This window comes from Semicossyphus pulcher, unplaced genomic scaffold, assembly GCF_022749685.1.
Source record: "Semicossyphus pulcher isolate SPU_LCO1_2020_fin unplaced genomic scaffold, fSemPul1.0.p SCAF_12, whole genome shotgun sequence".
Classification (NCBI taxonomy): Eukaryota; Metazoa; Chordata; class Actinopteri; order Labriformes; family Labridae; genus Semicossyphus; species Semicossyphus pulcher.
The window spans coordinates 3,016,470-3,038,127 of NW_027211626.1; the positions used below are offsets into that span (position 1 = coordinate 3,016,470).

At 43.1% G+C, this 21,658-nt stretch overlaps 1 protein-coding gene across 1 annotated transcript in view; it reads right to left on the reverse strand.

Moving 5' to 3' along the window:
* pde10a (phosphodiesterase 10A) overlaps window positions 1-21,658 on the reverse strand; it is a 46,645-nt gene that overhangs the window by 5,706 nt on the left and 19,281 nt on the right. Inside the window, exons 3-20 of the mRNA XM_069659306.1 lie at window positions 13,085-13,113; window positions 11,825-11,945; window positions 11,261-11,310; window positions 11,011-11,151; window positions 9,895-10,050; window positions 9,486-9,536; window positions 7,394-7,452; window positions 7,082-7,133; window positions 6,352-6,494; window positions 5,520-5,612; window positions 5,215-5,401; window positions 4,161-4,303; window positions 3,583-3,666; window positions 3,352-3,502; window positions 3,110-3,265; window positions 2,314-2,486; window positions 2,061-2,172; window positions 1,768-1,848 (exon numbers count right to left, since the gene is read on the reverse strand). Of these exons, the coding sequence (XP_069515407.1) occupies window positions 1,768-1,848; window positions 2,061-2,172; window positions 2,314-2,486; window positions 3,110-3,265; window positions 3,352-3,502; window positions 3,583-3,666; window positions 4,161-4,303; window positions 5,215-5,401; window positions 5,520-5,612; window positions 6,352-6,494; window positions 7,082-7,133; window positions 7,394-7,452; window positions 9,486-9,536; window positions 9,895-10,050; window positions 11,011-11,151; window positions 11,261-11,310; window positions 11,825-11,945; window positions 13,085-13,113 (1,982 nt within the window). The remainder of the gene's footprint in view (window positions 1-1,767; window positions 1,849-2,060; window positions 2,173-2,313; window positions 2,487-3,109; window positions 3,266-3,351; window positions 3,503-3,582; window positions 3,667-4,160; window positions 4,304-5,214; window positions 5,402-5,519; window positions 5,613-6,351; window positions 6,495-7,081; window positions 7,134-7,393; window positions 7,453-9,485; window positions 9,537-9,894; window positions 10,051-11,010; window positions 11,152-11,260; window positions 11,311-11,824; window positions 11,946-13,084; window positions 13,114-21,658) is intronic.

Below are 21,658 nucleotides of genomic sequence, written 5' to 3' on the forward strand. Positions count from 1 at the left end.
CATGTATCCCATGATCTTAATTCTTAATGTGTTGATAATAGCTTACTTATGACCAGGGACTGTCCAGTGGGGAGTTTGGAGGGGGATTTCAATCTTTAGGCAGAACAGTGTCCTCATGAGGATGTTTTGTCTTATTTATTTATTTATTAACCTGACTGGAGGTCTTTATGTATATACACACACACATATATATATATATATATATTTTATGATAATATTTTGGCCTTTTATGCCTTTATAACGAGAGAGGACAGTGCTGGAAATGGGAAGAGAATGTGGGGCGACACGTGGCGAAGGGCCGAGGGTAGGAGTCAAACTCGGGGCGCCACATCGAGGACTGAGCCTCTGTACATGGGACGCACAATTTAAAGAAGATTTTCATTTAAATAAATGTCTGTTAAGTCACTATCTGTCACTGAATGAGGTAACACAATGGTGACTGAGCCTATGGCCCACTGATGAAAGCCTTTGCATTTGCAGTATTACAGACTGGGTGTCAAGCGGCGCCCATTTAGTGACGTGTTTTCCATCACCCAGCAGTGGTTGGTCTGCAAGAGAGGGTAGGCGGAGCTAAGCGGCTGCTTTTCCGGTCTCTGCAAGTGTTGCGAGTAAACAGTAATCTACTATGGCTGAACAAACAAAGAAAAGATGGATGACTACAGATACAACTTCAACAAGAAGTGAAAATCCAAAGAAGAAGAAACAAACTCGACGCTCAGATGAAGCAAACAGTCTGAAAAGGAAAGCGACCGTCAGCCAGGAAAATCAAGAGTTACAACCGGAGCCAACCGTGGACGTCACACATGCAGCACTGTCTGGATATCTGGGAAGTGTGCTCCTGCAATTACCGTTTATTGCCATAGGTGCTGTCAAAGAGAACGAAACTGAGATCTTCGAGGTTATACCTTTAATGATCTCTAATGCCGCACATACTCAGAAAACATCTGACACACATCTTTGTTAAAATGTTTTAATTCTAACAGGTAGAAAGAGTCCTTATAGCTCATGCATTTAAAATAGCAATTTATATATTTGCAGGAGAGAAGACTTTGCAACACTGTTCATTGCCTTACTTTAAAATTCATATGGTGTATTTCAATTTAAGTTAATGTAACAGAGCTGCAACCCCCCCCCACAGATCTTTTTAATAACTGGCTAATTGTCGCGCGTCCCATATGCAGAGGCCACGGTCCTCGATGCAGTGACTCCCACCCTCGGCCCTTTGCTGCGTGTCATTCGCACTCTCTCTTCCCCTGTTTCTGACATTATCCACTGTCCTCTCTCTTTCAATAAAGGCCAAAAAAGCATTTATATATATAAAAAGACCCCCAGTCAGTTTAAAGGTGGGTGGAGCTATACTGGAAATATGACATCATTAAACTGAACCAATTAAAAATAAGTGGTGCGTTTGGCCACACCCCAAAAGGTAGGGCAAAGCAAATACAGAGTGAAAGAGCTGTCAATCAACAGTCTTGAGAGGAGATCTCATTATGTAACAAGTGAAATTACCTGATGTAAGATGCTGTATGTTATTACTATAAAAACCTTAAACTTACTATACTTTTACCTCAAAATATAAAGATGTTTTTTAATGTACTACCTTCTTTGCCTTTTAACCAACATCTGGTAATCTCACATATTCTAGTTCTATTTCCACCTTTTCTCCTTCTTTTTATGTGTCGTTTTTCACCATCATAATGCAGAAAACTCAAACAGTCAGAGTGTCTGTGTGAGGAAGAGTAGGCACGATTAAAGTGCAGCTCTCACTTGGCCTTGGGGAACCTCGTCCTTCTTATCTCTGTCCATCATCGGGATCGGCTGCATCCCAATCTTCTTCATCTCGTCTCCCTGTGGAGGAACGACACAGAAGAGAACTCTCCTTGAATTTATGCACAACGTGGCAAATCTTCTGACCACGAGACAACACTTTTTTGTGCCTTAAAATTGTTGGACGGCTTGTTGAAGCATCATTTACAAGTGCGAACAAAGGTCTGGCTGTCATAACAGAAGCACAATCGTGACACTAAAGCTGTAAAAACTCCAGCAGTATCCGACTGTACCTCAGCCCAGAACTCAGCATAGATGTCGTTGGCTGTGAGTCGTGTGATTTGCCATTTCTTGGTAACAGAACACAGGTCACATGCTGTCATCATCAGACCAATCACACGGTCCCTGGAGGGGAGAAGAGCCTAGTTATAGCCATGTGGAGGAACTCAATGTGCTATTTATGTGCTCCAGGTTTCTCTGCGTGACGCTGTGAGACCTGCTGTGTTCCTGACTCGACCTCTGCACCAGCGCGAGTCGTGACCTGACCTGTGCGAGTGGTTGTTCAAGTCCAGCGAGGACAAGGTCAGCAGCTCCGTCAGCTGCTGGTGGTTGTTGAAGTACAGGGCGAGGTCCGTGGCGATGATGGCCTTCCTGATGATCTCCAACACCTGCTCGTACTCACTGGAATTCAGGTTGGAGAAAATATTGTGCCCTTCCAGCTATGAGAAACAAAGAGATCAATAAAAAAGCAAAAGCTCCACTTATGAGGCGTTCAGCTCAGCTAGACTACAACAGGTTGTAATCTCAGGTTTATCTCAGGTTCACAGCCTGACCGCAGATCCTGGACTTCACACAAGAGGGCACTCACAACTCAATCGTATGAACCTTTGCATGGATCCGTGTGTGTTTTATTTTAGAAGCATGGAAAATTATCTTAGCAGGATTATTCGACCAGTGTATGCACATGTTTTGTTCCACAACACAGATAATTAATTGTTTTATATCATTTCTGTTGTTTGTTCTTTTTAGTTAAACATTTTGCTGTCTTTACCAGAAGTTTGGAATATTTCTGAAGAAATAAAGGTTAAATTAGCCTTTTAGAAATCTGTGAGTTGAAGTAGTTCTACTATTACAGGATGCATGCATGCAAATTTGCATGTGGTATTCCCGTTCTTTAGCCCATAATTCTGCAAGTCTTCAAGCAATGAAAACACGATCTGTGCACCAGTGAAAACATCTCCTGTAAGGCCGTCCGAGTCGAGTATTAGACTTGAAAAGATAATGAATTTATCCAAAAGGTTGACTTTAATTGTACAGTTAGTTCTGCGTAGTAGAGCTCTACCTGTAGGATGGAGACAGTCTGAGAGAAGTGGTGTTGCTCCATGGTGGAGGTGGAGTACAGAGCAGCCAGCGGGTGATCAAACTTCTGCAGGTACGTGTTGCTGTACCCCCGATGGTCCAGATCATGGCACAGGCAGGCTATCAGCAGACCCTTCTTCTGTAAGGGGAGACAAATATCTTTAGACTACAAAAAAAGATCTAGTTTTCGGAGAAGTAAAATCCAGAACCCAACAAGGAGCGAACCTCTAGCTCTGTGAACATCCCAGTGCTTTTCTGCAGGATGGCGTACATACAGTGTGCCACCGTCACCGCGTGCTTCCAGTTGTGGTAGGGCACACGCCGGTAGTTCTTCCGTACGGACATGGTGAACCGACACAGCTTCTCCAGCTCGAAGCTACACAGAAGAAAAGGCTGATCAACAATAAATCCTCCAAAGCTGAATGAAGATATCTTCACAGCACAAAGACACCTTACCTGGTCTTTCCACAGGAGTTATGAACCATGTAGATAAAGACAGCAGGCCAGATCTCCTCAAAGGGACTGATGTCAAAGTGGAACCTGCAGGGGGAAGGAGGAGAGTCTTAAATTAGCATCTACAGAACAGAAAGTCTGGCTGAGAAGATGTACACACTGTCCTCATGATCTGGACTCTGTCATCGTCCCTGAGACCGACCACACTCAAACACAAGCACCAGAAGTACCCGGGGCTTTTAGTCCTGCTGCACATTGTTATCTGCGTTTCCAGCGGTCTAAAGAGCCGTGATGATTGGGCAAATTAATAAGCACTGACTTTACTGGTGTTTAATAGTGAAACAGCCACTACTTCCTCAGAGTGCTGTTAATATTTAAGCAGCACATCAAACTACTTGCAGCTCTGCTGGTCTCCTGAATGCTACGAGTACTCAACCATCTTTATTTAGTTCATTTAGACTTGGACTTTATTTAGACCCTGCTACCTGTGTTTGAAATGCACAGAGTACCTTGCAAGTACGGTGGTAACACAGCTTAAGTGACCAAATGTGCATTAAATCTGAGGCTGAACAGGTACTCACATCTCGATCTCTTTATAAATGGGTGCAGGGAGGTTGAGCTGGGTTAGGGTCTTCCATTCTTCTGATGTGCAGATGCTGTGATAAGACAGTTTCTCCATCGTCACTCTGTAAATGCATTCAGAGTGCCGGATCCTGTGGTACATCTGCAGAGACACACGCAGCGCAGGAATTAAAATGTCTTTAAAATGTCCAGAGAGAGAAACAGAACACCTCGGCGCTATAAACACCATAAGAATATCTTCTGTTAAATTCTTTAAGTATCACTGCTGGAGTTTCCACAAGGGTCAGACAAAGTTAAGTTATCCGCAACAGTCCTGTATCATATTTTATTTGTGCGCCTCCAAAAAGTGTCTCCACATCTGGTTTTCATCCGTCCCCTTCCCAGACCGGCAGGAGTAAGACAGTCAGGTCGGTGCAAGCGCCAAGCCTCACACCTTCCACCATAAATCGCCATAAATCAGGAGCAGGGTCTAAGCGAGTTTCCTCGAGACGTGGGGCATAAATTACAGCTAAACATAAATCCTGTCAGTGGACGGATGCAGACTCCCTGTCTTAAAATATTAACATGCCTCATCAATTTTAAAACCAACTTTGTGACGCTGCTCCTGCGTAAGTTTGTCGCACGAGATGACGGTGAGTCAGGCCCCACAGAGAGGAGAGGCTCTGACAGACAGACAGAACGCACAAGCTTCCAGAGTGTAAACTGTGTCTCTGTGTAAAAGCTTTAGTTTATATTTTTTACACATGCAAACTCGAAATAGAAGCTGCTTGCACTGGCTTTGTCAAACATATAACTACTCTGTGAAATAGGGAAACCTGCAGCCTATTCGGAGCTGAAACAAGCCTTCCAGCTATCAGCATGAATTTAGGACAGTGATGAAGCAACTACGTCAAAGGTGCAGGTATCTTAAAATAAGCCATTAAGGATCTAGCATGCACGGCTGTGAAGTATTATATAATCTTTATAGAATTTACCTACACTGAAAAAGGTAAAGAGCAGGTTTGTGCAGAGAGATGCAAAGAGAATGGATGAACATTTCCTCCGTTTACTCACATTTGCACAGTGTAAGGCCAGAGCACAAAAGACAGCAAACATCTTAAAGTTGTTCTCATCTGTTTTAGAGAAGGCACTTCCGCTTAGCTTGTTCACCATCTGCACCACACCTATAACAGTCCCCCTGCTCACGATGGGCATGCACAGGATGTTCCGCGTGGTGTAGCCGGTTTTAAGGTCCACCTCTCTGTTAGAGAAGACGCACAAAGATATGAGCTTGACATTCATCACAGAGTTCACACATACTGCAAACAGGAAAAGCTCAGCATGTTTAAATAAAATCTCTTATTTTAGAGTCTGTTTACCGGTTGAACCGTGGGTCTGCATAGGCATCTGGGATATTTAAGACTTCCCCTGTCCGAGCCACCTGGCCAGCTATTCCCTTGTCTATAGAAAACCTGCAGAGGGAGAGAAGAGGACGAGAGACAGACAGAGCATCAAGGCTTCTGCAGCGAGGAGGGGCGAAAACCAGTTTAGGAAGAATCAATAATAAATCAATTATATGCAAATCAATGTGGAAATCTGATTTATAAAATGCAATTTACACGACAAATAGTGTGTAGATTAACTGTTTTTCCTCACAGCGATAAATGATGATGTCTCATGTCCCTCAAATCAGCAGATTATTTGAACTTCTCCCACAATTCTGCTGTAATTTTATTACTGGGGGACATATTTCCTGAGCCGCCTTTATCGTGAGAGACCGACCACGACGGTGAAAAATGTCTTCTTGGTGCAGGAAACACACTTTACAATAGTTTTATTGCTGCATTTCTGCTTGATTTCTAGATGTTCAAACCAGGTTTGAATTTACTGTATATACTTAATTATTTCACTGATCAGTCTATGCTGTTGTTTTCTATTGTTGCAGAAGCACACACAAACACATAACAAACCGAAACCATGTCTGTAAACAACCCTGCAAGTTGACATTGTGAACCTGTTTCGAGATTCAACATAAACAGCCTAAACCTCAGCTGTGGGCTCTGCATCCTGTTTTTCCACACTCACACCTGAGCATCAAAGCAGTGTTCTGATCCGACACCCTGAAGTGATCGCTGCCACATCTAAAGATCCATAACAGACATATTCTCTCACACAGAGACCGAGTAAGAGAAGATAGTAACTCAAACTCACCTAATTTCTTTGGTTTTTCTAAAGACGGGTTTGCCTTCTTTCTCCTCCCCGATATCGAACAGGTCAGAGTAAAGTTCTTTGTTGTTGTGATCTACCTGGAAGAGTGCGCACCTGTCCGCATTCACCAGGTTTTTTGCATATATCTGCAAAACAACACCAGGGACAGAACTTATCAGCAACATTGAGACTATATAAATATAGTCTATTAGACTATTTAAATACTTAAAAATATCTCTTGCAGTGTAAATAAATCAGATAAATCGCTGTAGTTTAAACTGTAGTTAAAATGCAGGTAACTAAACATACACGCGGTATAACTACAAGTCATTCCAGTTCATTTCAGCGTTTGAATGACTGAATGACCTGAGATGACACCACAGTCACAAGGCAACAAAAAACACACACACACAAAGAGAGGTGGGTTTTAAAAAGAAACCGGAAAATCGTGTTTTACACGAACAGATCACATTCGTTTTAGTTTCAAAGCAGAGAAAAGCTTCCTATTTTAGGTTTAGCCAAGTCTAAACATGTATTTAGTCTGTATTATATTGAATAACACAATTATAACAACTAATATAAGTAGCATAATATCATTATTATATATGATTAACACTAACAAGCACACACCGCAACACGGCTACTGCTGTACAAATAACCTGACACACACTCCCAGGATGTGCAGCCTTGAAGACAATGCGAATGAACACATACTTGCAGAAATCACACTCACCATAATATGTTCAAGTAGAGAATCTATTGCCACAATGTTATCAAAGTATGTTCTGTGCGAAAAGAAGAAATGGGGCATTGACATGTTTGACAAATGGGAAGCTCTGATGACGTTCACATTCAAGACATGAAAGCTACGTTTCCTCAAATTAAGTCATTTATATTCTTTAAACTTCAACCTGACATCAGAAAAAAGAGATCTTTATTTAGTTTAACAGAGACTAAAATAAGAACATGATGTAAACATGCTTTTAATATGTTTTAATGTGCATTAATGTATTGTTAGGTAAACTGTACCAACAGCAGCTCTTACTTTGACACATCAAGAAGGAAGTCGTTGAGCTCAGTCTGTTTGGCGAGGCCTCTGCACACCTAGAGACAAAGATACACAGGTTATAACCAGGGGTGGGAATAAACAGAGGCAATGCAACATTATCACAATACTTAATTAATTATTGTTATTTTTAAGATTTTGTAGTATTGTGATGACATAAAAGCAATAAATTGCAACCTTTTCAACTTACAAATTATGTCCCCAAAGGGAAAAAAAGTCAACATCTGTTAATCTAATAAGATTAAGTTTTTAAGTTCCAGTTTCTTTAAATTGTTTATTTTTGGTGATTATAAAGTCACAAATTTGCGCATAAAATCTGCTCTGGACACCGACCCAAGCGCACTTCATAGCAGTCAGCCGCAACATTGGGGTTATTGTTCGTTGTATAAGCCTCCATACAAACATCAGCACAACTGAAACCACTGATTTAAAGTAGTTTTGTTTGTTATAGGTTTGTTTATTTTAAGTAGCCATCATGAGTGCGTAGGATAACTTTCATGTGTGATTGTAAGTAAGTAAAATAAAAATTAACAGATAAAAACTACAAATGTGCAAAATTACATGAGATGATCAAAAGCTAATTTCAAACGCTGCATCTTAAGATGCTTTTTTAAACCGTCCATAGAAACTGCAGAGCGTATGTGCACAGGTCGAGTGTTTCAAAGTGTCGGAGCCTCAAATTCAAAGGCACGATCACCTCTTGTTTTTAGTCGGACACGAGGAACAACAAGTAGACCCTGGTCAGAAGGCCTGAGGGATCCATAGGTGATGTAGGGGTGGAGCAGGTCAGAGATGTACACAGGTGCCTGATCATGCAGGGCTTTATAAATGAAAACATGGACTTAAAATGAATCCTGAATTTAATTCTAAGCCAATGTAGGGAAAATAAGAGGTGCGTAATGTGATGGTCACCCCCGGCGCAAACAGGGAGCATAGAAACGTGTTTTTTTCAGCAGAGGGTCGCTCAGTCTTTCTCCTCTATCAAGTCTGCTTCTTGTACGCAGAGAAAATAGGTTAAATTTGCGCCAAGCACAGTGCCACGCACGCCTGTGTCAGCTGCAGAGCCAGCAGGGCAGAGCGGTGAAGAGAAACAGGTGAATTGAGAGGGAGGGGGCCATAAAGCCCAACCTATTTTTTTGGTGGGATCGCTGCTCAAGCAGGTTCCTTTAAACACTATTTTCATCGTTATTGTTTCTTGCAAGTTTATGACTTTATAATCTCATAAATTTGCCATTTTTTTCTGGCAAATTTACGACTTTAATCTCCAAATTTTCTATTTTTTTCTCTGAATATTACATTCTATGTTTTGCCGTCGGGGGATTACCAAGCACACTCCATCTTTATTTCCTCTGTCAACTGTCCTCACCAGAAAAGAACTCATCACCAACTAGTGGACTCGTGATTTTTTCTCATTCTAGTATGTTATTGGTACTTGATATATTTACCTAATCATTTATAAAATAAAGGACTGATACTTGTAATTTGATCCGGTATAATATGGCCATGGAAAATACTGCAATACAATGCTGTATTGATTTTTTCCCCTCCCCTCGTTATGACCTGCAACTCCGACGTTTCACACTGAAGCATCCTGCCTGTACAATAAACAAACCAGCTGTCTGTCTGCTCTCTCAGCTATAGGCCACCTCCGTTAGTTTCAGTAACAACAGAGTGTTTTGCAGCGAGCAGCAGAGCTGCACCGCTCGCTGAGGCTCAGAGGTCCACTGTGGCCGGCGCTGCAGTGGGACGCTGCTTCTCTGAGGTGTTATGCTATCTGTTCATATAAAAACAGCACTGGGGCGTAATGACGTCTTCAGGGAGCTGTTTGTTGAATCTATGGCTTAGTTGATTGGACTGGGCCCAGTGACAACCCAGTTCCTGTACACAGTGGATTTCCCCATTAAAAACACCAGCGCAGAACCAGAACAAACAAAGTCAGCCAAGATCATAATAAGTGGGACGGGTAGGCTTCACCCTGTTCCCAGACAAGTCTTCAGGGAGCTCATACAGTAAAGTACATCGGCTACAACGTGCAACTTTGAATTCAAACCAGTCCTCTGGGGAAGCTCACCTGTACTTGATGAATGGCAACTGATGCCCACGCTAAATTAGCTGTAGCAACCTGCAAAAAGAAAGTGACGCTTAAATGATTTACCACAAACATTTTCAAGGTTTTAATCAGTTCTTATCACAGTTTCTCTTCTGTATATATGAACATAAATACTTTTCCTGCACATCAGACAGTCTGATACTCACAAATAAGTTAACATACAGACTAAGAGCCACTCTGGGGACACAGTTTAGAACGTCCTTGGAGATATAAATAAAGCAACATGAAGTACTTCACAAAATCAACTGAACCCCACAAATCTAACAGAGATCTCAAACAGATCCAGATTAAGGTGAATACCAGGCTAACTGTCGTTCTGTGAGCCTTGCTCCAGCCTCCCACTCTTGGTGAGTTTCTGGGTCAGACTGACCTCCTGGTGGCTGAGGTTGAAGGGCTCCTTGCCCCAGTGCCGATGCAGCTCCAGGATGGCGATGAGGTCCCCGATGGCAGTGAGGATGGGGAGGCACAGGACAGAGTGAACATGGATCCCTGAGTCCTGCCCTGTGCCGTCGGGGAAGCGCTCGTCCTGCAACACACAGGTCAGTGAAGGTCAGTGTCAGCAGAAGAGCATCAACTGATGTAGAAACAAAGACGACAGAGCTGAGCATTCTGTTCTTGTCTTTGAAGATTTGTTTGCAAAGAAACACTGACCATGCTAATGCGCACCTTAAAAATTAATTGGTATACATTTTTCAACCTCAGTCCTATCATGCTATTATGGGGAGCTAATGTCATTATGGTAGGAAAAGAATGTCACTCTGTGCCTTTGGAGGACGCTATCCGCTTCTCCAATGGGCCCTGGAAAACCTCCACCTGACTACATAAAACGAGTCATCTGGCAGAGGCCAGGGAGCTCGCTAAACTACACTTCCTCAATTTAGGACGCCTCCTCCGATGTCATGTCTCGTTCAGAATCGTCAGGTTTGAAATGTAGACTGCAGACCTGAAGATTTTTTGGATGATCCACCGGTATAGTCTCGTCGTATTTCGGATTCTGTCCCGCTCTGAACCATTGGCTGCAGCGTAAAAACGGTAGTATTTCACTCAAGCGTCTCTCGCTGGGCCGTTCCTTTCAGAGGGAGGGGCGCAATGCATGCTGGGTGTTGTAGGAATGAAGAATGGGCGAAACCACAAGCTGTTTGTACAACTTTCTTAACAGCTATGGCACCAATTTCAAATGTTATTGTTTTTAACGATTACTGAGAACACCAGCTTTGACTGACAGTGGCTTTTTCCAGGGGCGAACTGCTCCTTTAAGTTTAGTGGTATTTTTAGAGAGATTTTTCTTTTTTCTGACATTTGATTTTTGTAAAGCAGGCCAGAGCTTTTTCCCTCTTTATATTCATATTAAAGTTAGAGGTAAATCTTTGTTTCTCACTGTGTGATGCTTGGATCGCTTGTCTTGTTTTCTGTGGACCCCACAAAGAATAGCTGCTCCTGCAGTAATAACTAACTTCATTCATATGACGGGTAAATCTGCTCTTACCCCCATGATGTCCTCTACTAGGAGTGTTTTGCGAGTCTTGGCAACATGAGCGGCAATTGTTGTCCCAAATGCGATGGGCCCGGAGGGGATGAGGCTTGGAGGGCCGTCTTTGGCCCCCGTTGGAGTGAACAAACATAAACTCTATGGAGAAGCATAAACAAGAACAGAGAGGGGAAACAGAGACGGAGAGGAAGTGAAATACAGGCAACGTTCGTATAAAAGAAATTCAGTGAATGTCCTCGGCACTTACATTGTTGCATTCTCCCAAGAAGTAAAGTGCAAATCCATCAGCTTTTGTTGCTGTAGAGAAAAAGAGACATGCAGGTCACACACAGGTATGTTACACTCTCTCCTTCAGATGTGTCCAACAATAAATGTCAGGTAAACCTGAGAGACAAAGGTCCAGTTACAATCTATTAACAACGTCCCACATAAGAACCAGGCCACTCTGACCGAGGGCTTTGACTGTCATCCAGTTCATCTCATTCCCACTCCTCCTTTCAGTCCCATTTCACACTGATATATAGGTCATGTTATCATATGATGTGACAACACAGAGACTGGAGGATCACAGAGATGATCAAGAAGCTAAAGAGTGGATTAATTTGGTTGAATTTACATTTTGTTTTTTGCAAATATTAATACAATGAAACATATTAGACTTTGTTAAGGTTGGAGGAACTTATTTGCATGTTGCCCCTGGTGTTTTCAGATATATCTGGAAATTGGAAATATTCAAAAATTTACAGATTGTTGGATGAGACACACACTACATTTATCTTGTCAGTGTCACTGGTCACTTCCTGACTTGTACCTGTTTTGATGATGTTGCACAGCTCATAGAGCAGGAGTTTGTTATCTCCTCCAGTGTCCAGCCGCTGCTCCATGTAGCTGTTGAGCTCGTACACCACGCCCTGCATATTCGTGTCCTGGTACTGCTGGACACAAGACACACAGAGATTGCAACTCCATCGCCTCCCAGACACACTACGACGCAGAACAACCTGCATCCTGTACTGCACCTGGTCTAGTCACTGCAGCAGCAAGCTCCTGACTCAAAAGATTTTTGAATGAGAGGCTGATCCATTCATCACAACATTACCCTCCACCCCACCCTTACACTCCCTTTCACTGCTAGCCCAGGGATCCCCCCGCAGTCCCAAGAGGAGGCCACCGGAGCCCCACAGCTCTGATTAGAGCCCTGCCAAGCTCGGCTGCTCAGCCTCAGCTTAAAAGTGTGGTTATGTAAGAGGCAGACCTCCTGCCTTGTACGGGGCCAGAGAGCCGTCTATTTTTGCGCCTGCAGAGAGGGTGAGGACAGGACGGCAGGGAGAGTGGCGCACTAGAAAGCCTCCCCCACGGGACGCCTTCTATCCTCCCACATCCTGTTTGCACAGACGTATGGATGACGCACTGAGAGGTCGAGTGGCCCTCGTTTGTTTTTTTTCCTTTGGTGTACATGTGTGTGAAGTCCCTTCTACCCAGCTCCAGGGCCCTGCTGTGGGCGCTGACACCTGGCCTCGGCAGGGCATGATGGTGTCAAGATGAGGAAGGTGTGAACACGCATGTGGGGCGCGGGGATCGACTCTTTCCCATAACCTTCCTGGAAACTGTCTCACTCGTGAGCGCAGCAAAATATTCATGTTAAATAATCTGTTTGAGAGCCGAGAACTCACAAGCATCACTTCTGTGCTCTGTGCTGCATTTTCACAGGTATGAATTTGTATTTTCTGCTTTTTAAATTCCTCATGTCAATGACATAAAGTCAGATTGTCCCTGCTCTAAAAACCACAGAAGCTCAAGGACAAAGAAAACTGTGTCAAAGAGCAGATATAACCTTCTTGGTGAACCTGGTGAAGCACACCAGGACATTTTTGCAGGTATTGAAGGGCAGTATTGAACCCTGTGCTCTCCTGGAGTTCAGCCATGATGCCTATTTTACAAGAAGCCACTACGGCTAGCTTTGGGAAGTAGGAGGAATAAAGTAGGCACAAATGTGTGAAACTGTAAAGAGAAGCTTCATGTGCGTTGTCATATAAATTTGAAGACGTAAAATTAAGTGAAAAAAACCTACCCTGCTGACTTCTTTAGCTGACGTGTCATCTGTAAGGAGAAGAATCACAACGTTAAAAAACACTTCAAAAGTCAGACTAGAATCAGAGCTGCAATTTTTACACATGTATTGAACATAAAGCATCAGGTTGTGTACCAGATTATAATATAGTAACTATACCTGTGGCCAGGACAGGGATGAGGGATATATTTGTTTATTAAAAATATCTAAAAATACATTCACAGGAAAGAAAACAGCAGCTTAGGTCAGACCATTATCAATTACAGCAGAGACACAATACCATGAAAAGTGTCTCTCACTCGTTTCTGTGCAGAGCATGTGACCCTCAGGAGGTCCTTCTCTCAACAACCGAACAACCAAAGTACAAAAAAGCGAGTGGAGATTGTGCACGAATTGATGATGGATGCTAATAAAAATTTTAAACTGGACGTTAGTGTCATATCTGAAGATCTCTAATATCGCCTTCACAAGGAGAGGAAGCCAGTGTTTTTCCAAGAGAAGAAAATCATAATTTCATCCTTAAATTTTATTAGACGTGTGTGTGAAATTCTGCCATAATCAGTGAATGAATTCATGGTCTGTGGAGACAAATGTGTTTTGAGAGGTCTAAGCACCAAAGCCTGACCTTGACGTTCTCAGCGTAATTTTACCCTTTGAGGGAGAGAAATTCTACCACAACAGTGACCTTTGACCTTTAACCACCCAATTCCACAAAGATTATTTTTGTGGTTTATTTTTGCCTTTATTTATAGGACAGCTGAAGAGAGACAGGAAATATGGGGAAAAGAGAGTGGGGGATGATGTGCAGCAAAGGGCCGAGGGCGGGAGTCGAACCTGCAGCTGCTGCATCGAGGACTGTAGCCTCTGTATATGGGTCGCCTGCTCTACCCACTGGGCTAAACCACAGACTGCATAAAAAGATGGACGACAGGACAGCTCCCTAAAAGTGAAGCCAAACCCTCTCTATCGCCCCCTGCTGACTGGCTGCAATATAGGTCAGAAAGCCCGCCTCCTCCATGTTAACAGATGGGACATGAGTCAAACCATAAAATCAAAATACACGTCAAATACATTTTTGTCAAACATGGTTTCTGTCATTATAGTTAGTTCTTATCATGCTTATTTACATTCATTTTTCTGACAAGTTATTTGCTGCTCTAAAAAGGGGGTGTGACCTCCTGATTGACAGCTCTGTTGACAAATGGGGCTCCTGCAGCCGATTTGTTCCTGAGTAGCAGAGTAGAGGAGGAACGGCGAGAGGAGAGCTTTTAGCTACAATTTTGTACAATGAGAGCACGAGATGCATCGTCCATCTTTATACACAGTCATTGAGCTAAACCAGCGCCCCTAACCACCCTAATGAGTTCATCCTCGAGGCTGATCGGACAGATGGACAGACAACCTTAAAACATCATTCCTGTCGCCACAGCTTGCACGATCAACAAGACACAGGAATCTGGAAAGTGAATGTTAAATGAGCAAAAATAAGAAGTACTCAAAGTTTGAATACACATGATGTATAAATTAAGATGAATGTTTCATTTGTGTTTGACGCAGGGAAACATTTGTATAAATGATGTTCCTTTCAAAGCAGAATTAGACGAGGTATTAATTTAACTTGACAAGTGCAACATTTTGTGGCCTGGAGAGCAAATTCCTGGTGTGATTTCAGGCTGTTGGAGAGACAGTAGACGTATGACTATTGTCTTTGGACGTGGACACTGCAGTGTGATAATAATGAAGGCTTCGGCCAATCATAACAGTTTCTGGACTGGTAGTCTGGGAGTGGGTCTGGGATGAAAATAAAACCATTCACACAGCTCAAGCGGCTTTTCATTAAACATGCGTCAACAGCAGAGGAGAACAGTGACTGCTCAGATCTCTTTGGTAACGTTTCATGTGATCAAACCATGCAAAAAGCCGGGCAGATTTTAGAAACACCGACTGAAGTGCTGACTAAAGCCTGGGTTTCTTTTGAACCGACCTCTTTGTACGTGTGAAGACAGAAATTACAGCCAGCTTCATTGTTTGTTGTTTTAAACATTCCTCCAGTTTGCTATGAGTTTCCTAACTTAGCCGTGAGAGCTATTTTAGAGTGAACTCCTGGCCGGCGTGACGTCAAAGAGCTGCACTTCAAACAAGACTTCAGACCTGTTTAAAAAAAGGAAAAATAGTAACCTTTTTTTATAATGACTTGTTGAGGCAGAGAATATTCCGACACGAAGCCTTTGAAGGAAAAATTTGACGAAAAAAGTCGGCCTGTTACCCGGAGAACGGCTTTATACCACCAATTCTAACACAGACACTACGACAGAGTGAATTAAAGGAGAAAATGTACCTGATTTAAAACATAAACTGAACATTTGTTTGCTTATCTTATGCTTATCTATGTATAAAAACTACCAGGATAATTATTGCTCACTCCCAAATTGGATTGTTACTGACTCCAGATGTGCATGATGTCTGTGTAACAGCTGTGAGTGTCTATGACCGGAACTCTCCCTCTACCAACTTCGCTGTGCGGACAAGCAGTGCTGCTCCACCTTTCTCTCATCGCCCTCGGGAGGAAGAGAAAGGAGGGATAGGTCACCGTCGACACATCAAAACCAAATGCAAGCAGACAAAAACACAAACACGCAGGTTGACAGGTGAAGACAGATCCTGAGCCTTTTTAAAATAACAGAAGTGCAGACCCTGTTGCGGTGCAGAGGAGCCACCTCTTGGCATAAAGTTGACCCCAATGACGCGTCTCCTTCTGCTCTCATTGGATGAAATTGATGCCAAAATAGCCCCTGTGATAGGCGCTGCTATCTTGTGATGGTGATGTAATTACGGCCAGAGCTGCGCAGCAGAGATCGGCGGGTGGAGCCGCCGTTAGCCACTTCTGCTAACCAAAACAAACGGATTCAGGATCTCGCATGCGGCGAATTTAACAACAGAACAGCTTCTTGTGTTGGTCGGAAGCAGACGTTCACAGATATGGGAACTTCAGTGACTGTAGTGATTGTTTTAGTTACGTCTCTGCTCGCTGTTCCTCCTCTACTCTGCTAATTCGGAACTGATCGGCTGCAGGAGCCGTATTTGTCAACAGAGCTGTCAATCATGAGGTCACACCCCCTTTTTAGAGCATCAAATAACTAATTAAAAGTAAACTTATCAGAAAAATGAACACTTGGACATAAATCAGCATGAAAAAAACTAACTACAATGACAGAAAGCATGTTTGAGAAAAATGTATTTTGATTTTATAGTTTGACTCATGTCCCATCTGTTAACATGGAGTAGGCAGGGCTTATGATCTATACTGCAGCCAGTCAGCAGGGGGCGACAGAGAGGGTTTGGCTTCACTTATAGGGAGCTGTCATGTCGGCCATCTTTTTATACAGTCTGTGGTTGACCCTTGTATATTGTAGATGTGCGGGGTAGCTAGACGAATGGAGGAAGAACGAGGAAGAGGTGATGTGCGCTGCTAGCTCAACAGAGCAGCAACAGCTAACCCGATGTGAGTTGTGCCTGGAAAAACAACAAACAGGTTGGCTAACTGCTTTTCTCGCTTAACTCTCACTCGCTTAACATGCGTCGTATTCTTCCCAGAACTCTAATCTCCCGCTCAAACGTAGCTTTATAACAATAACTCCTTCTTCGCTCCCCCGGAACAACTTCTCAGGGCTATTACCCACTAGCAGAGATGCAGCCTGTGTCTGGGAACCACGTGGAGCAGAAAGTGAGTGTCCTCTTAGTGTGTTGAACCAGTTGGACCAGTTCCAGTAGTTTCTTTAGATAATGCACACAGAGCCATTCACACCTTCAGCAGGTGCAGGTCCAGCATGAAACGCAGACTTCCTGGTTCACCTTAAAACAAAATAGCTTAAATCCCCTTAAAGTATATTCGCTTGTGCTCCTTAAAACTGGCTCCCACATGTCAAACAGCTTCTTTATCGTTTTGCAACAATTACACCTGTGTTTCATCAGGTATGTGTCTGGAGATTAACCCTAAGGACGCAGCCACCCCTGGGGCAGAGAGGGTAGGTATGTATATCAGGCGTGTATGCACATGTCTGTGTGTTTTATCACTGTGCACGTTGATCAGCCATGAGCACAGAGACAGAGATCAGTATCCTGCTCTAATGCCATCCCATATTTTCAGGGACTTGCTGTGCTTTTAGTAAACACAGGAGGAGAGGGCCGACATGTCCTTAGAAAATATACCGGCAGTTTACAGAGCAGTGAACGCTAAACACGACTGTCGAGAGGCTGAACAGACCTCTTCCACTAACCTCATCACTCCATTCCTACTTTTCCTGAACCGGAACAACCTCAGTCAAAATGTTTGTCAGGTGTGCAGCGCTGGGACGTCCGGCTCTAAGTTGGCAGCATCAGCTCTGTATATCTCTTACTCATGTCTTGTAAACAGATCAGTTGGAGAGGCTTCTTTAAAGCATCTGGAAATGTGACTTGAAAAAGTAAAAATGCATGAATGTTATCAAAGTGGAGAGTGACCAAAAATCTGAGAGAAAATAAACCTCATTTAAATCAGAAAAGTTTAGACCCATTTCTGCAAACTGTGTGCGTGTGGGAGATCACATTCAGACTCCGCCCACAACAATGGCACATGTGACAATCAGGGTAGTGCAGTCCAAAACAGTAGGAGTCATCTGAGTCAGAATCAGGAGGAGGAAGCAGAAACCCTGCCCACAAAAATGATTCACTTCAAATGTGAGAAACAAAATGTTTTGTTATTGATTTCATATTTAGCAGTTAGCATGCACGTGCAACGTTAGCTGCATGTTGCTACTTGTTCTCAAATCTATCAATGCAACGCTAACGTTAGCTGGTTACAGAGAAGTGGACTTGAGACTAGGTGGCGTGGACTGGAATCAGCTTGAGTCACCGTTTTGATGACTTGTGACTTGACAAAAAATAAATGACTTGAGACTCAACTTGGACTTGCAAGTTAATGACTTGAGACTTGAGGCATGATGACTCGGATGACTTGCGTGTGTTCATAAGTTTAAATGTTCGCTGTTAAATATAAAATGATCAAACTCAATGTTGTCAAGTTTCTGTCTAACTATCAAGTATGTACGCAGCGTAAACTGGGAGTCATGATTGGACGCTATCCTCGCTATGGCAACACACAACATCAAAGACCCTCGCTACCTGATGTTTTTTCCCCAAAGAGAAGCCTCGTCAGTCGTACTCGTTACTCCTCAATGCGCTCAGACAGATACAACTGATTGTCATACTTTCTGAACAGGTTATATAAAGTGTCCAATAATATCATTATTAGACGGGCTGCTAACACCGTGTGTTTTCTCTTTATAAAGACTGGATACTACAGGTAAGAGTGCTGGATCTTGGGTGAAAAAAAAAGGGCTTTGACTCGGGACTTGACTTGCCTTAACTAAGGACTTTACATGACTTGACTTGACATAACCTGTGACCTGACTTGACTTGACTTGCCAAAGAAAAAATGACTTCAGACTTGCTTGAGACTTGGGCAAAGATGGCCCGGTCACTACACTGGCTAGTAAGCTAATATTATTACAGAGCTCGACTCCATCTGCAAAAGCAAAACACCCGCCACCGAAAAAGATCATCGACACTCGCACAAGACATAGAAGGCTGTTGATATGGGTTGATGATGAACACAGCGCTGTCGCCCAAGGTTCCTGGTTCGAGTCCTGGTTCGGACATAGTGGGCCTTTCTGTGTGGAGTCTGCATGTTCTCCCCGTGCATGCGTGGGTTCCCTCCGGGTACTCCGGCTTCCTCCCACAGTCCAAAGACATGCTCGTTAGGTTCATCGGTGACTCTAAGCTGCCCGTAGGTGTGAATGTGAGCGTGAAAGGTTGTCTGTCTCTGTGTGTCAGCCCTGTGATTGACAGGCGATCAGTCCAGGGTGTAACCCCGCCTCTCTCCCAATGACAGCTGGGATAGGCTCCAGCCCCCCCTGCGACCCTGAACAGGATAAGTGTTACAGATAATGGATGGATGAAAACATACAGCATGGTTCTTCCTGATTTCGTTCATCCTGTTTTTCGCCCACCATCCTACATGAATGTTAAGAATCAAAACATTCACATATATCACAGTAAGTCCTGTTGTGGAACACTAGTTTGTCTCATTGATCATAATTTGAAGGTGCATCTTGCACCAATGTGACAGATAAGAAAGAGAAAACCCTCACCAACGCTCTCCATTTTAGGACAAAACAGAACAAACAAATGGATCCTGATGACGTCAGAGAGCACAAACCCTCTCCTGAGTCTGGATGTTAAATTTTATTCTGGTGCCAACACTACATCAAGAGCAAGAAAAAGCCTTTTCACACCACACAGGAACATATCTGTGCAAATGATGGACGCACATTGATTTCAAGGTGTGTAACGACAGCTCTTGCGTCACTGCGGGACATAAATGCAACCAATGAAATCATCAGTTACAAAAAGCACAAAAACGAGGATCCAAACTGACAACGAAATTATTGCCTTATCAGAATCAGTCTTTATGTTTCCCTGTGGGGAAATCTATTAATGAGGAGAATTAATAAATCTTACAACATATTTTTACTCTTATCACATGCTTATAATTAGAATTTGTATCACACTCATGCAGCCTTATAAAACGGTCTTTCAGCAGCCCTGGGCGGAGGCCTTTCATCTGAGAAAAATCCCTCAGTCAGCTGGCTCTAATGTGCTCGATACTTGATGGGCGCTTTATTGATCCGCCGCCACAGATACGCACACAGGACGGTCAGCTGGCAGTGACTCAGCGGTCAACATGTGCCGACCTAATGGCCGCTCTGCATTTAACGTGCAGCTCCCTGTTTATCTCCACGCTAGTCCTCAACCTGTTTTTACTGTTCCTCTGTAAGCTGCTCTCCCTTTAAACAGAGATCATCACAACTATCGGCTACTTCTTCTACATTTAATTCTGGCATTTGCACGATACATTTAGTTCAGATTTAGATTTTAAGTTTTAAGAACAAGCCCCTTTTGTTTGCCGTATAATTAAATCTATAAATGTTATCTCCCAGCTTTTAACAGCCTCCTCTGAGCGCTGTGTGGGGCCCCCCTCCTCCTCCCTCATGATGGAAAGCCCTGCAGGTGAGGCAGTTCTCTTATCACAGTGGTTCTCTGAGGTTCTGCTACACAAGAACATCTTTGTCGGCTTGTGACTGCCGTCCAAACACACACACACACACACACACACACACACACACACACACACACACACACACACACACACACACACACACACACACACGTGAGAAAAAGCATCAGCTGCTTAGCAAATCGACCCGGCTCTTGCCCCCTGGAGCCCGGGCAGAAAAGGCTGGAGAATCACTCAGACTTCTTCCTCAGAGTTCTCCTTTACTGATCAGTCCAACATGTCAGGAATATTTAACTTTGTGAATGACGTGTGGTGATTCATCAATGACAGATGTTGTTTGGACTTGTACTTAATCAACAGAATAATTTGACTGATTTGATTAATGAGTCACTGACGTTCTTTAGTAACCGAATAATCCAAATATCTTCTTTGCAGTCACTGAAATATGAGTGTGTGCTACTTTTATGTTTTATATGATGAAATTAAACATATACTAGTTTTTGTATTTCTGACATTGATTTGAATCAAAAATAATGATCAGATTTATCTACACTGAAACTAGTTTGTTGCGATCCTATTTCAAGAAAGATCAGAATCAGATTCACGATCAGAATCAGATCAGTTCATTGCCAAGTAGGTTTCCACCAATGCCTCTATGTAAAGATGGACGACGCATCCTCATGTACTCTCATTTTACAAATTTGAAGCCGAAATAGCCTGCATGACGGGCACTACCGTCTTGCAATGGTGATGTCATTCGAAGCCAGAGCTGCGCAGTACACATCGCCAGGTGGAGCCGCTTCTGCTAACCAAAACACACAACGAAAAAACAGCAAGGATCCCGCACGTCGGCGTGTTTAACAGCAGAACAGCTTCTTTGTGTTGGTCTGAGGTTAACGTTCACAGGTATGGAAACTTCAATGACTGCAGTGATTGTTTTAGTTACGTCTTCTCTCGCCGTTCGTCACTGTCGTTACTTTTAAGGAACTATCAAGTCGTCTATCTTTTTAAACACTCTATGGTTTCCACACACAAGGAATTTGTCTCGATGTTAAAGGGATAGTTCGGTTTGTTTGAAGTGGGGTTGTATGAGGTACTTATTAATAGTAAGTGTCCTACGCACAGTAGATAACAGTCAGTACGGCCCATGTTAGTAGAAGGCAACCAGAGTTCCTACACGAAGCAAAGCTAGAGTCCTACATGTTTAAAACACATTTCAGTTTGAGTGTACGCCGTATTTAAGGTTTTTGTCAGACAGCCCTTTCCCCTGGCACTATGTCTTACTCTGCACAACGACCCTGTATACCTACGCATGCAGCGCACGTATCGGATCAGCTGTTCAGGGTCCGTGTTGAGTAGAAGAGGCCAAAAACAAAATAAAATAAAATATTACGGAAACGATGAAATGCAGTTCATGGTGGGGACTACAGGATTGATAAGAACCACATATAAGCCCACTT